Below are 14825 nucleotides of genomic sequence, written 5' to 3'. Positions count from 1 at the left end.
ACTGGGCCTTAAGTCAAATCAGATACTAGTTGGTTGTTCCCACATGCTTTGTGCCACCATCGCACTAGCGTATTTTGCAGACAGACACCATTGTTGATCAATGTTTGATGCTGGGTTGTTGTTTATGTTCCTCTTTTGGTAGTTGTGCAAATGTTCTGTAAATAATAATCTATTAAGTCCACCATTTGGTTGATAATGTTAGTTAACTCCAGCATTTTTCTGTTTAGATTATTTCTGGATAACTTGTCTATTGGCGAGAGTCGGGTATTGAAGTCTCCCACTATGAGTGTGTGTGAGGGTCGGTATGTGATTTAGGCTGCAGTAGTGTTTGTTTGTTTGTTTTTTTTTATGAACTTGGATGCTCTTGTGTTTGATGCATAGATATTAAAAGCTGCGATGTCCTCTTGGTGAATTTTTCCTTTGATGAGTATGTAGTGTCCATTCCTATCTCTTTTGATTAGTTTTGGTTTGAAATCTATTTTGTCAGATATTAAGATGGCTACAGCAGCAGGCTCATTTGCTTAGAATATCTTTTTGCATCTGTTTACCCTGAGGTGATGTCTATCCTTCATATTAATTAAGGTGTGTTCCTTGAATACAGCAGAAGGATGGATCCTGTTTTCGTATTGGTTTTGTTAGTCTGTGTCTTTTTATTGGGGAATTAAGACCATTGATGTTGCAAGACATCAGTGAGCAGTGTTTGTTGATTCTCAAGTATGGTTAACTCCTTTAGATTAAAGTTTTCCTCCTAGCCTCTTGTAGAACAGGATTTGTATATAATATTGCTTAAACTTGGTTTACCATGGAATGTCTTTATTTTCTTCATTTATTGTGATTGAAGCTTAAGCTGGGTGTGGTAGTCTGGGTTGACATCTGTGGTCCCTTAGCATCTGTAGAACATCTGTTCAGGACCTTCTGGCTTTTACAGTCTCCATTGAGAAGTCAGGTATTATTCTGATAGGTCAGCCTTTATATACTATTTGGTTTTTTCCCCCTTGAAGCTCTCAATATTCTCTCTTTGTTCTGTACATTTAGGTGTTTTGATTATTATGTGCTAAAAGGCCTTTCTTTTCTAATCCAGTCTATCCATTGTCCTGTATCCTTCATGTGCTTTGATAGACATCTCCATCTTTAGGTTAAGAAATTTTTCTTCTGTGATTTTGTTGAAAATATTTCCTGTGCCCTTGACCTGAGTTTATTCTCCTTCCTCTATTCCTATTATTCTTAGCTTTGGCCTTTTCATAGTGTCCCAGATTTCCTGCATGTTTTGTACCAGGAGGTTTTTAGATTTAATATTTTCTTGGGCAAGTGTATTCATTTCTTCTATTTTTGTCCTTAATGCCTGATATTCTGTCTTCCATCTCTTGTATTCTGTTGGTGAGGCTCACCTCTGAGGTTCCTTATTGAGTTCTTAATTTTTTCATTTCCGGATTACCCTAAGTTAGAGTTAGATCTTGAACTGTTTTATTCATTTCCTTCTACTGTTTGTGTTGTCATATATTTCTTTAAGGAATTTATTTGCTTCTTCTTTAAAGACTTCTATATATTCATAAAGGCTACTTTAAGGTCTTTTTCTTGTGTTTGAACTATGTTGCAATATTCAGGGCTTGCTGTGGTAGGCTTGCGGGGCTCTGGGGGGAGACATACTGCCCTGGCTGTCACTGACAGTGTCTAGGTGTCTGGGTTTGGGAAGATTGTGATTCTAGGTGCTTGTATCTGTTCTTGCCTTTGCTGGGTGAATGTTCCCTACCCCCTTTGGTTTTTGTTTACTCTTGGGTTTTTAGGAGAGCATGGTGGCTGTGTGTTGTCTGGTAGGAAATTCTTTTGGGATCCTGATAGATGTGGCCACTGGAGTTTCCAGGTAAAATGCGTTTCTAGGAATTGCAAGCTGACACTTGGAGTGGAGCTGGGCTTGGGAGGTGCACAGGAGGGAGGAAAGCAGGATGCTCCACCAGGATCTGCAGAGAGTGAGGAGAGGCCACCTCACATGGTCTGCCACAGAGCCTAGGATGAGTCTAAGAAATTAGGTTTAGAGGACTGGAAAAAGAGGTGAAGATCGGCAGTTGGCCCACCTGCTCCCTGAGCATACTAGCCTGTGGGTTCCCAGGAAATGCTTCCTGGAGTTAGGGGCTGGGATAATGGGATAAGTGAGGGGAAGGAAGCCGAAGGGGATGATCTCTGTGATCCACTAGTGGAGGGGACAAAGAAGAAGTTCCTGAGGTAAAAAAAAGGAAAAATATGATCTTGAGTTGAAAAAAAAAAACAGTAGATAGTATCAACAGTTTCTGTATAGGAATGAAAAGGAAGTTGGGGTGACCACTGAATTGAAAAGGGTTATCTTACATTTCCTAATCAACACCAACCGGTTCTCAAAGAAAAGGAGTTTAGGTTAAGTGGGGTTCATTGTTTCTGATTTACTCAGTGAGACACCAGATAGACGGGAAGATGGAATTCCTGTTCTCCAGAAAGGCCAGTTCCTTCCAACAGCTGGGTGCTAGAGTTGTGGCTCCTAAACTGTGGGAGGGTGTGGCCCTGCTGTTTCCAACTACCCAGAATGCAGGCAAGAAACTAACATAGAAACCAAGAAAAACCTTTAGATGATTAAAGATTCTTAGCTAACTCCTGTGAAGAGGCTTTTTCATTCCAGTGATCTCAAGCCCAGTCTTTACACATAGAAGAGCCGTTTTCAGAGGTGTTCATGGAACTTACGCTACCAGTAACGAAAAGAAGTCAAGCAACTCTCGGTGTCTTAGGAAAATGTTTACTTTCTAAATGTTTTAATTCCCAGTGACAATGAATAGTCACTTTTACAACTCACTGTTTCCTTTCTATTTAAGGTTATTTTGCCTGAATTATCTTGAGGAACTTGATGTTTCCTACAATGAAATTAGTGATATTCCAAATGACATCCAGAAACTCAGGTATTTTTAAGTAGTAGATACACAGAAAATGGCAGTCCCATTAAGGATGCTTGTAATAATAACAAGGAGGAACTTAGTCTTTTCATTCGTTTCAGTCACAAAATATAATGTGAGTTATGGGACTTGTTTTTTAATGTAATTTGAATATCTAGTGTATAGTGTCTACAAGATGTATTTACAATGATTTTTTTAAAGTAAAATATGATAACCTTTTAATAGCATAGCAAGCTATTTTTGCTCATTTGTTGGTGTGGTTAAATCTGGCTTTTATACATTTCAATTTCATGATAGATAGATAGATAGATAGATAGATAGATAGATAGAATCAAATTATTTTACAAATTAACAAAAGTCCTAAATTCATCAGTTTGTTTTGAGACAGATCTGTTCTTACTATACAGCCCTGGCTGATCTGAAATTCACTATGTATACCCAGCCTCACCCCCAAGTCATAGAGATATGCTTGCCTCTGCATCCTAAAGGCTGGGGTTGTAGCCATGTGACACCATGCCTAGCTGTGTGTCTTATTTTTATTATGAATTTAAATAATAATGAATAGGGAAGATATTTTTCAGTAACTATCTCTTGACTAATTTGTCAAGATTGTCTTAATCTTAAAATTATTTTGTATGTATTAGCCACAGCATACACAAACACAGGCTTGACTCATTAATTGCAGTTGTCTTGAGTTATACACAGTTTTTGTTGATAATGTTTATTTTTTATTTTAAAATATATTACATGGGCTAGAGAGATGGCACAATGGCTAAAAGTATTTGCTGTTCAGTTTCCAGCACCCACATTGGGTGGCTCACAACCATCTGAGACTCCAGTTTTAGGATCGGCTGCCTTATTCTGGCTTCTAAAGGCACTGAATACACATCATGTGAGATTGTGTGCGTGTGAGTGCAGGGTGTTGAAGTCCCTGGAGCTGGAGTTACAGGCAGTTGTAAGACAATTGACGTGGGTACTGGAAATGGAACCTGATCCTCAACCAGAGCCATGGATACTCTTAACTGCTGAGCCATCTCTCCAGACTCTCAAATCCTATTTTATGCCCCTCCTAAGAATTTGTGACTCACTTCATAACTTTTGTAACAACCATCTCCAAATATTTCATAATCGTGTTTCTATATGTAATATGTCTTTTATTTCTGATATTATCTGATTAAGGTAAATACAGACTTGAAGAGATGTGCTGTTTTAGACTAATTTTTTAAAAATCAAGCTATTTAACAAATTCCATTATTAGTCTCAGTGTCTGATTGGTTTTCTTGCAACACAATCATATCTTCTGCAAAATAAGAAGATGTCTTTCTATGGTTTTCTAATGTTTCTACCAATTTTTTTTAAGTCTCGTGTGATAATCTATATTTTACTAGGAGAATCCATCTATTCATGGTTGTCAATGATACAGTTCACTTTTCTATTTACTTTACCTTGCACCTGGTCTTTTCTTGTTCGTGATGTGTTCAGGATGCTGTTTGTTGCCCCCCCCCAACACACACACACACACACACACACACACACACACACTCCTATCTCCCCTCACCCACTCCTGCTTTATCCATTTTAGAGCGAGACAATGCTCACCTAATTGGTTACTGGTTCCCTTTCCTTTTCCGAGTGTTACATCTCTTTTTATTGTTTTGTTTGTTTTTTCAAGACAGGATTTCTCTATGTTATCTTGGCTATCCTGGACTTGCATTGTAGATCAGGATGGTCTTGAACTCACAGCAATCTGCCTGCCTCTGACTCCCAAGTGCTGGGACTAAAGGTGTGTGCCACCTCGCCCAGCTTAAGTGGACTTGGGAAGTCATGATTCCTTGGGCCTTGGCTATGGGTGATGTTTCAGCTTCCGGACAGGCCAAGCATCCGAGTTTCTCGGCCCTGGGTCAGCAGCAGGGTGACAGCAGCCCTGAGCCTGGGGTCTGAGGCATCACTCTGGAACGCTGGTGACCAGAGCCTGCGGTTTCTCTTGTGGGACTTCTTACAGCTTTTCTCCTGGATTTACCTCTGGTCTCCACCCCTCTTGCCATTTCTCTCCATCCACTATCCTCCGCTGGGCTCTGGGAGTGAAACTCTGCCAGTCCCTGTTTCTTTCTGCTACTTCCTTTTTACCCATCCAGCCCACGCTACTAAATAACCAAGAAAAATTTGCTGAAGGGAAGCCCTTTATTGAGCCTAGTAGTCAAACATCGTGGAAGGAAACACAGGAGAGTGTCTCCTCAGAGGACTCACTGAGCCTGGGCACACCCCGCTAATACAGTCCCAGAAGGGAAATTTGGGACAATCATATCCATTTGTTTGGACCAATCACACTAATTGCCTCTTAGCACCAGATGTGGCAGTCTCTTTGCTGCACCATTGTTGGAAACGGTCCCTTGCTTGCATAGACTTCAGTGAGGCTTGAGAGAGCAAAATATTTAGTACAGACTATCTGAAATATCCTCGGCTGAGTCTGACCTAAACCAGGGCCATCACCTGAGATCATCCTGTAGTTCCTTAGCATGTGTGGACTGCCTAGCTGCCTGATGCTGACTCGGGGTGCAGGGGCTGTCTGACTGGTAGTCTTTTTTTTTTTTTTTTTTTTTTTTTTTTGTCATTGTACAAACAATTTGTTGTTTTTTTCTTTTTTTCTTTTATTTATTGAATTAATTTATTCAGATTACATCTCCGTTGTTATTCCCTCACTTGTATCCTCCCATTCCTCCTCCCCTCCCGCCTTCACCCTATTCCCCTCCCGTAGGTCTGTGACAGAAGGGGACTTCCTTCCCCACCATATGGTCACAGCCTATCAGGTCTCATCCTGGTAGCCTGCTTATCCTTTCTCTGAGTGCCACCTTTTTGAAGCAGGTAGTCCAGGACAAGAAGTGAGGGATCAAAAGCTGCCAAATAGTCAAAATTCCCTGTTCCCAGCAGCTTTACTTAAAGCAGCGGTTCTCAGCCTCTGGGTCCCAACCTACCCGGCAAACTTCTGCCTCCAAAATAATTTGGCGCTTTAATCTCAGAACTCAGGAGGCAGAGATAGACGGATCCCCGTGAGTTCAAGGCCAGCCTGGTCTACAAAGTGAATCAAGGACAGTCAAGGCTATGAAGAGAAACCCTGTCTCAAAGAAACCAACCAACCCACCCACCAACCAACCAAATATTCATAACAGTAGCAAAATTATAATTATGAAGAGTAGCAACAAAAGTAATTGTATGGCTGATTGTCACCACAACATGAGGAATTGTATTAAAGGATTGCAGCATTAGGAAGGTTGAGAGTCACTGACTTAAACACAAGAGAAGTGCTCACAGTATATGCTTAAAATGACACTGTTGACACTCATACTGACTTTAAGTGTCTTAACCATGCTTAAAACTTGCCCATTGCCCCAAGGGGAGGCAGGTTACCCTTTTCTCTATCTCGTTCTCACCTCATAGGATGGAAGGGGTGAAGGGATCTTTCCAAAGTTTCATTTATAAGGGCATTTATCCCATTTGTGAGAGCTCTCCATCACAGCCCAATCGCTTCCTGGAGGCTCGGCCTCCAAGTATCTCAGGAGCAAGGCATTCAGTGTAAGGCTATTGAGGCATTCTCAGAGCCGCCTGGAACCCTCCTCCCAACCCACCACTATCCCTGATGCAGACAAAGGCTCTAGCCAGCCTTTTCATTATGGTCTCCCCAGATGTAGTCTTAGTCCTCCTTCAGCCCCCACCATCTCCATACCCACATCTTGGTCTGGATCCAGGGTACCCGTACTTCTATCTTGCTGCCCCTCTCAACCTTCCCTTCTAGCCCATCGCCATTCCTTTATGTCACGCACTGGCCCCCAAAATAGTCTCCACCAAGGGCCCCAGAGCCACCACACTTGCTGGGGACCCAGAGACGACAACAGCAACCAAACAATAGAACACCTATCCAACAAGACAGGACCCCAGGTATGTACATCAAGAAACACATTAAATGTCATAACTCTAGATACCTAGATCCCAAGATCCCAGTGCAAAAACACAAACATGAACATCCAGGACAGCATGCCTTCTCCAGAAGCCAGCAACCTTACTGCAGTATTCCCTGAGAAAAGCAAATTAGATGATACACAAAGCATGGACTTTTTTACTATGTTCAAGAACTCTAAAGAACATGTGAATAAGTGCTTTAGTGAGGAATGTGAAAACACAAAGATTCAGTTGAATGAAGTAATGAGAACAATTCAAGACAAAGTAGAATTTGACAAATAGAATCACTATAGAAGAAAAACCAAGCTGAAATAAAACTAGACATGCACAACTCATATGTCAAACAAAAGCCTTAGAGCTGAGCCTCCCCGATGCATTACAAGACATGGAAGAGAAATGTTCACGTGTTGAAGACAAGGCAGAAGAAATGAATAGCTCAGTCAAAGAAAACGTTAAATCTTAAAAAAAAAAAAAAAATCTAGCCGGGTGGTGGTGATGGAGGTGGTGGCAGCGGTGCAGGCCTTTAATCCCAGAACTCCGGAGGCAGAGGCAGAGGCAGGTAGACCTCTATGAATTCGAGGCCAATCTGGTCTACAAAACAAGTTCCAAGACAGGGCTACACAGAGAAACCCTGCCTTGATTTAAAAAAAAAAAAAATACAAGTATAAAATATCCTGTAAATCTTGGAAACTATGAAAAAATCCAAACCTATGAATAATTGGTATAGAGGGAGAAAAAAAAAAAAACCAAGTCAGAGGCACAGAGAATATTTTTTAAACAAATCGTAGAAGAAAATCTCCCCAATCTAACAAGAAAAAAAGAAGAAATGCCTATCAAAATACAAGAAGTATACGGAATGTCAAAATACACAGGATCAGAAAATAAATTCCCCATGATACATAATAACCAAAACACTGAATATACAGAACAAAACAACAACAAAAGGATATTATACGCTGCAAGGGAAAAGGCAGGAAGTCACATATAAAAACAGGCTCATTAGAATAACACCTGTCTTCTCAATGGAGGCTCTGAAAGCCATAAGGGCCTGGAGAGACCATAGATGGCAGCCCAGACATTATAGCCATGAAAACTATCAATCATAACAACAACAAAAAAGTTTATAAAAAAGCAAATTTAAGCAATTTCTATCTATGAATCCAGCTCTACATAAGAAACTAGGAGGAAAACTTCAGTATGAAGAGGTCAATTACACCCAAGAGACAACAAGGAGTAAGTAATCCAAGAACAGTAAATCAGAAAAGTTGGAAAAATACCCTCACCACCACAACAAAATAGCAAGAATCAATAAACACTGTTCATCAATAATTCTTAATGGTAGTACTCTCAATGCCTCAATAAAAAGACAGAAACTAACAGATTGGATTTGAAAACAGGATCCCTCTTTCTGCTGCATCCAAAAAAACCACACGACATCGCTTCAGGTAAAAGGATGGAAATAGTTACTTCATGCAAATGGACCAAAGAAGCAACCAAGTGTAGCTATTTTAGTTCCTGACAGAATAGACATCAGACAAACTAGTCAGAAGATGTAGGGAAGGACACTAACATAATCCTTATATGAAAAAGTCCACCAAAAGTAACAAAGAAAGAGTAAGACATACAGGAGAAAAGGTAGCATCTTCAAAAATGATGCTTGTTAAACTGGATGTCTGCATATAAAAGAACCCATATTTATCTTTCTACACAAAGCTCAATTCCAAATGGATCAACAACTACAACACACATAGCCTGTGTTTGATGGTTCTATGTCAACCTGACACAAGCTAGAGTTAAACCAAGAAGGGATCCACAGTTTATAAAATGCCACTATGAGATCCAGCTTTAAGGCCTTTTCTTAATTACTGATTGATAGAGGACCCAAGCACATTATGGGTTGGTGCCATCCCAGGGCTGGAGGCTCAATGTCCTGTAAGAAAGCAGGCTGAGCAAGCTATGGGGGGTAAATCAGTAAGTAGCACCCCTCCATGCCCTCTGCATGAGTTCCTGCCTCCAGGTTCCTGCCCTGTTTGAGTTCCTGTCCTGACTTCCTCCAATGACTAACAGTGGAAGTGTAAGTCAAAGAAACCCTTTCCTCCCTAACTTCCTTTTAGGTCATGGTGTTTCCATGCACCAACAGAACCCCTAACAAGGTTATAACCTGGACCTGACAGAGGAAAAAGTGGGGAATAGAGTTGAACTTATTGGCCCTGGAAAGGAATTTCTGAACGACACACTGATAGAACAGGCACTACGACCAAAAACTAATAAATTGGAACCTTTAAGAAGTGGAGTAGCTTCTGTATGGTAAAGTACACCATTCTGACAAAACCACAGCCTATAGACTAGGAAAAGATCTTTACCAATGATACACCCAGCAGAGGGTTAATGTCAACTATATATGGAGTACTGAAAAAAAACAAAACAAAACAAACTGAACATCAAGAAAATAACCAAGCAGCCGGGCAGTGGTGGCACACGCCTTTAATTCCAGCACTCAGGAGGCAGAGGTAGGTGGATCGCTCTGAGTTCGAGGACAGCCTGGTCTACAAAGAGAGTTCAGGACAGCCAAGGCTATACAGAGAAACCCTGTCTCTAAAAAAAGAAAAGAAAAAAGAAAAAGAAAAAGAAAAGAAAACAACCAACCTAGAAAATGTGGTGTAGAACTAAGCAGAGACTTTTCAAAAGATGGAGCACAAATAGTTGAGAAACTTCTACAGAATGTTCAACATTCTTAGCCTTCAGAGAAATACAAATTAAAACTACTTTGAGATTCCATCTTACACCAGTCAGAGTAGCCAAGATCTAAAAAAAAAAAAACAAAAACAGAAACAAAAGACAAAGGACAGCACCTACTGGGGAAAGGGAACAGTTATTCATAGCTGCTGGGAGTGCACATTTGTATATCCACCATGGAAATCAGCGTGCTTGTTCTTCAGGAAGCTGGGAATCAAATGTACCTAAAGCTCAAGATCCAAAAAGACCACTCTTGAGCATACAAGGACTCTACGTGCCACTGCTGATACCTGTTTCTCTGTGTTCATGGTAGCCCTATTTATAATACCCGTGAATCGGAAAAGGCCCAGATGTCCACCAACTGGTGAAGGCATAACGAAAATGTGGCACATTTACAGCAGTGAAATATGTGGCTGCTAAGAAAAATAAAGTGATGAGATTTGCAGGTAAAGGGACGGAGTTAGGCGGGGAAAAACTCATCCTGAGGAGGTAACCCAGAGTCAACCCCAAGACAAACACTTTACTTTTTTCTTATTTGTGGATGTTAGCTCGTAAGCTTTCAAAATATGTGCTAAAAGTCAAATAACCATGGAGGTTAAGTACCTAGTAAGCAAGAGAGGATCTCCCATGAAAGGGGAAATGGGATGTAGTGTTCTGGAAGGGTAAAGGGGAAACTAGAATAGGAATATTAAACCAGAAGGGACATGGGAGAGAAGTGTACTCAAGGGAATATGGGAGGGGACAATGAACACTAAAGGTCATTTGAAAAAACATATGGGACCATGTTATTGTAGAAGCTTCCTGAAATATATTTATAGACAGGAGGGATCTAAATGGAGTCATTGAGTAACACGAGAGACAACCCTCCTCCCCTACCCCCAGACATCTTATTCCACCAATTAAAGCATCCAGTGCCTGTAATGGGTTACATCTTGTTGAGTCATTAGGCAAAGGGGTCACATGGAACCTCCCCAAACATCACGGGTTATTGCCCTGGTCATGGGTTGCTTTCCACAACTCTATGGTACGGCCCGATTGCTCAAGACGATGCTTATTTGTTTCACGGATCATGGAGAAGTCGAACTGGTACCTAACTGGAAGCTTCACCACTGCTGACTAGGATTCATAGTGCTGAAAGGTCCTCTGCACACTGCCAGGGGGAAAAGGCGATTATCAACCCAGCCACAAGCACTGTGACCTACAACAGTGACCTGCCTGCAAGATATACTGGAATAATAGTGGCACAAACATTACTGGAGTAACCAACCACATTATGCTTGGATTTAAGATGGACTCCATGAAATAAAACTCGCAGCTGATACTGCTAAACGAATCAAGAACCCGGGACTAGATAGTCCGAGGACCTAAGTAAAACCAAGTACCACTATTCTGCTAAAGGAACATAGCAATAAAATGGCTCCCGATGGCATTCTGCTATTCCTATAGATCCTCAATCAGCCAGCAACAGAGAAATTTCTTCTTACAGCAGATGGAAACTAACACAGAGACCCTGCAACTGGGCAATGTACAGAGAGTGAGAGACTTTGGGGTTCTCAGTCCTAAGTGTGATGTCTTCGTGAGACCCTACCCCTCAAGGCTCGTGGATCTCTGCGGAAGAGGAAGTGGGAAGACTGTAAGACCCAGAGATGCTGGATGACTCCGAGGACACAGCATCTTCCAGACACAGCAGGACTGATGCACGTATGAACTCAGAACCTGGCTGCATGCACCAGACCTGTACAGGTTCAGGCCAGGCAGGGTCCCAGCACTGAGAATGTAGATGTGGGATTCATTCCTAACCAATGATTATTTGCAACTGATCATACTGGCAAAGGAAAAATCCATTTTTTTCCCCAATGGAATCTCACTGGGCATAGTAACCACCCCCACCCCAATGCCCATGACTAGTTAGCCATTACAAACGAACTCCATGGTTTTGTTTGGGTATTTTGGGAGGGGTATGTGTGTGTGTGTGTGTGTGTGTGTGTGTGTGTGTGTGTGTGTGTGTGTGTGTACAGAGGTATAGAGGTGGGAGATCTCGAAGGAGTTAGAGTAGGTGAAGAACATGATCAAAACATTAATTTTATAAAAAATTTAATTAAAAAAGAGTATGGGAAGTGTGTAAATGTTCATCACAGCAGGGCTCTGCCGCTGACCCCTAGACATGTGTCGCACGTGGAGGGAGCGTGATGTGAGCGTGGGCTCTCCCTCCCATTTACTGAGCGCAAGAAGTGCAGTGGTCAGTCTGCACTTGAAGAGTTGCATAGTCTTTTTGTTTGAAACACCTCCTTTGATCTTATATTATTTTTGCCAGCAGGAGTTACCATTAGAGAACCCAATTTAGGGCAAAGGGCCTGGAAAACCAGATTGTCAGGGAGGGTTCAGGCACTCCCACCAGCTCTGCTACCTAGAGGTGTCTATTAGGCTGTTCATTCACAAAACATCTTGAAAATGATTTGGTGTTTGTGTGTCGTTCGTGCACAGAAACATTTCTGTCCACTTTGAGCACTCATCAAGAAAGAGATAAATGTCTGCCAAAAACACCAGGGAGGCAACGAGGAAACTCAGTCACACTCATTCTCTTTGAATAAAGGGACAAATATTATTAGAAACAATTGATACAATGAAAAGTAAGGGGACCAAGGTACCGAGGAGCCAAAGTGTGACCCAACAGTCACCCAACCCACGTTGAGATTACGTATTTCACTGTTATTATTAGGTGTTAATTAAAAAAAAACATATATCGGTGATCGGTTTGTCTTTGCAGCTAATTTTTTTCTGTATGTCATTCCACTGTGTCTATGTAGTGTAACAGTTCTTAGTCGTCCAGATTTTGTGGATTTCTTTTTCCAGAGTGATAACAGTTTGCAAAGACCCCCCCCAAATGCGTGCATCAGCTGTTTCATTCACACAGATACACACCCCTTTGCATAATGATATATTGGTTCAGTGGTTTTATAAGGAAATTCTCCTGATGCTAGGAAAACATTAAAATAGATGTTTTATTGCCACTAGCATTAGTGCTAGGTTTCAAGAACGTCAGCGCAGAAACGTGAGTGAATATTATAAATTGCATGATTATCTTATAAAATATGATTTTTCTTATATACAGATCACTTCAGAAACTGAATGTTGATGGGAATTACCTGAATTCTTTTCCACCTGGGATTTTAAAACTTAACTTGAGCAAGCTCCACTTTGAAAACACATTTACTAGTAGTTATTTTTGGTTAGAGAATTCCCTGAATGATGCCCCACGACTTACTGACATTTGTTCCTTGTTCATTGTTAAAAGAAATCTACATAAAGTTTCTGATTTTATCCCAGAGAAAGTTCAAAAGTATCTAAAAAGGTGAGTAGTTTCACAGCACATTTCTAAGTATTTTACTAACACACACGTGTGCGCACACGCGCACACACACACACACACACACACGTCTTTTCACACAGTTCTTCATTTACTCATTCTTGCTTTGCAGACATACAAATGTAGTCTAAATCCCTCCTCTTTTACAATATTCTCCAGTTATTTCTGAAACTCAGTGAGAAGAGTGTGTTGCTAACATTGTGGACAGTGTCTATGCATCTGTTAGTTAAATCTCTTGTATGAATTACTAAGCGCATAGAAGTGATGCCTTTCAAAATGCCTTTCATCCCCAAGGAACGTGCCTCACTCCATTCTGATGAGAGGTATTGGGAACAGATAGAATAGTTTTTTGTTTGATTGATTGAATGTTTGGGGTTTTTTGTTTGGAGGGTTTTGTTTTTGTTTGTTTGGTTGGTTGGTTGGTTTTTTGCATCAAGAATCAATGAGCAATGGACTTTGTTACCTAATCTCAAGACTAGGGTCCTTAGGGTCCATTCAAGCTTGTCTATTCTGTCCAGATACTGTTTAACTATTTTGACTATTTAAGTAAGGCAAATCATCATTGCTGGGTTGTACGACTGTACAAATATTTATAGTATGTCTAAGTAGAATAGTTTCCCAGGGAGAGTTCAGGCACTTATACCCAAACAAAAAAAATTTTTTTAAAAAAGCAATATGGACTCAATAAAGACATTAATATGGAAGCCCTGATCTCAATGGTCCCTCAAAGGACCACCAAGTATGCTAAAGTCCTTATCCAAGGTATAGCCACCGAGAAATAGACGGCCTTTAAGAGGTGGAACCCAGAGAAAACCCTCATTGGTCATGGCATGCCTTTAAGGGAATTGTAGGATCTCAGTTCCTTTTGTTTCTCGGCCATGAGTGAGGGGCTTTGCTCTGCCACTGACACGCACCATGATGTGAGAATATAGCTCAGTACTAGTATGCTTACATAGTATTCACAAAGGCTTGGATCTAATTCTCAAAATAGGAGGAGGAGCCACAGCTTCACTTTTCAGTTACAAGGCACTGTGCACATACACTTTCGCTTTAGAAAATGGGTTCTTTGCACACATATCTAACCTGCTGCTCCACTGTATTAGCATTTAAACTTAGACTGAATAGTAGGTACCATATCGAGATGCCCGCTTGTTAAAACAAACAAACAAACAAAAAACATTAATGTTTACGTTAGTAGAAACTCAAATACCCACTTAAACATTTCTTTTCTTTTCTTTTTCTTTTCAGCGAGTTCATGTGTGACTGGTGTCATGGCCCCAGGTTTGGTGAAGGTTTTCACATCATTCGGTCCTGTGACATCTTTGGAGCGTCACACATTCCCCTTATGTTCCGTGTCTGCTCTCCTGCCTGCTACGTGGAGATCAGGGGAAGCAGTTTTGTTTTAGAAGGCTTCCCTAGCAGAAAAATAGCTTTAAACATGGACTGGGTGAAAGAAAGCGCAATCAGCGATATGTCGTTTTACTTGTAAGACCCACAAGCATGGGTGTGTATGGACTCCATCTCGTGGAGTGCAGGTTCTGCATGCGGACCTACGGGCCTTCTCTGCTGAGTTCCCCTCTCTGATCCTTCTCCGGTGAACGTCCAAGTGTTTAGGAATCATTTCAGAGCTGTGATTCAAGGACTAGGAGAGGCCTCTGGGGTTCAGTAGGGATCTTGAGAATTTCCTGGAGAACATGTTTACGGTAAGGAAGGAAAAAAAAAAAAAAAACAAAAGCATTTGCCAAAGCATGGCATCTTATACCTTGTCTTTTCATGAACCCCTATTTAATGACAGGCTAGCAGCTCGAAGTCATCGCCATGAACCCTGATGCACAAAGCTATGTGTCCAGGTA

The 14825-nt window shown here is 41.1% G+C and overlaps 1 protein-coding gene across 1 annotated transcript in view; it reads left to right on the top strand.

The window, feature by feature from the left end:
* Nucleotides 1-14543, top strand: part of Lrrc63 (leucine rich repeat containing 63) — a 38632-nt gene extending 24089 nt beyond the window's left edge. Inside the window, exons 7-9 of the mRNA XM_051160600.1 lie at nt 2838-2921; nt 12718-12957; nt 14221-14543. Coding sequence (XP_051016557.1) covers nt 2838-2921; nt 12718-12957; nt 14221-14461 — 565 coding nt within the window. The 3' untranslated portion in view covers nt 14462-14543. The remainder of the gene's footprint in view (nt 1-2837; nt 2922-12717; nt 12958-14220) is intronic.
* Nucleotides 14544-14825: the final 282 nt, after the last annotated feature.

This window comes from Acomys russatus, chromosome 18 (genome assembly GCF_903995435.1).
Source record: "Acomys russatus chromosome 18, mAcoRus1.1, whole genome shotgun sequence".
In the NCBI taxonomy this organism is placed as follows: Eukaryota; Metazoa; Chordata; class Mammalia; order Rodentia; family Muridae; genus Acomys; species Acomys russatus.
This window is presented reverse-complemented; position numbering and strand designations above follow the sequence as displayed.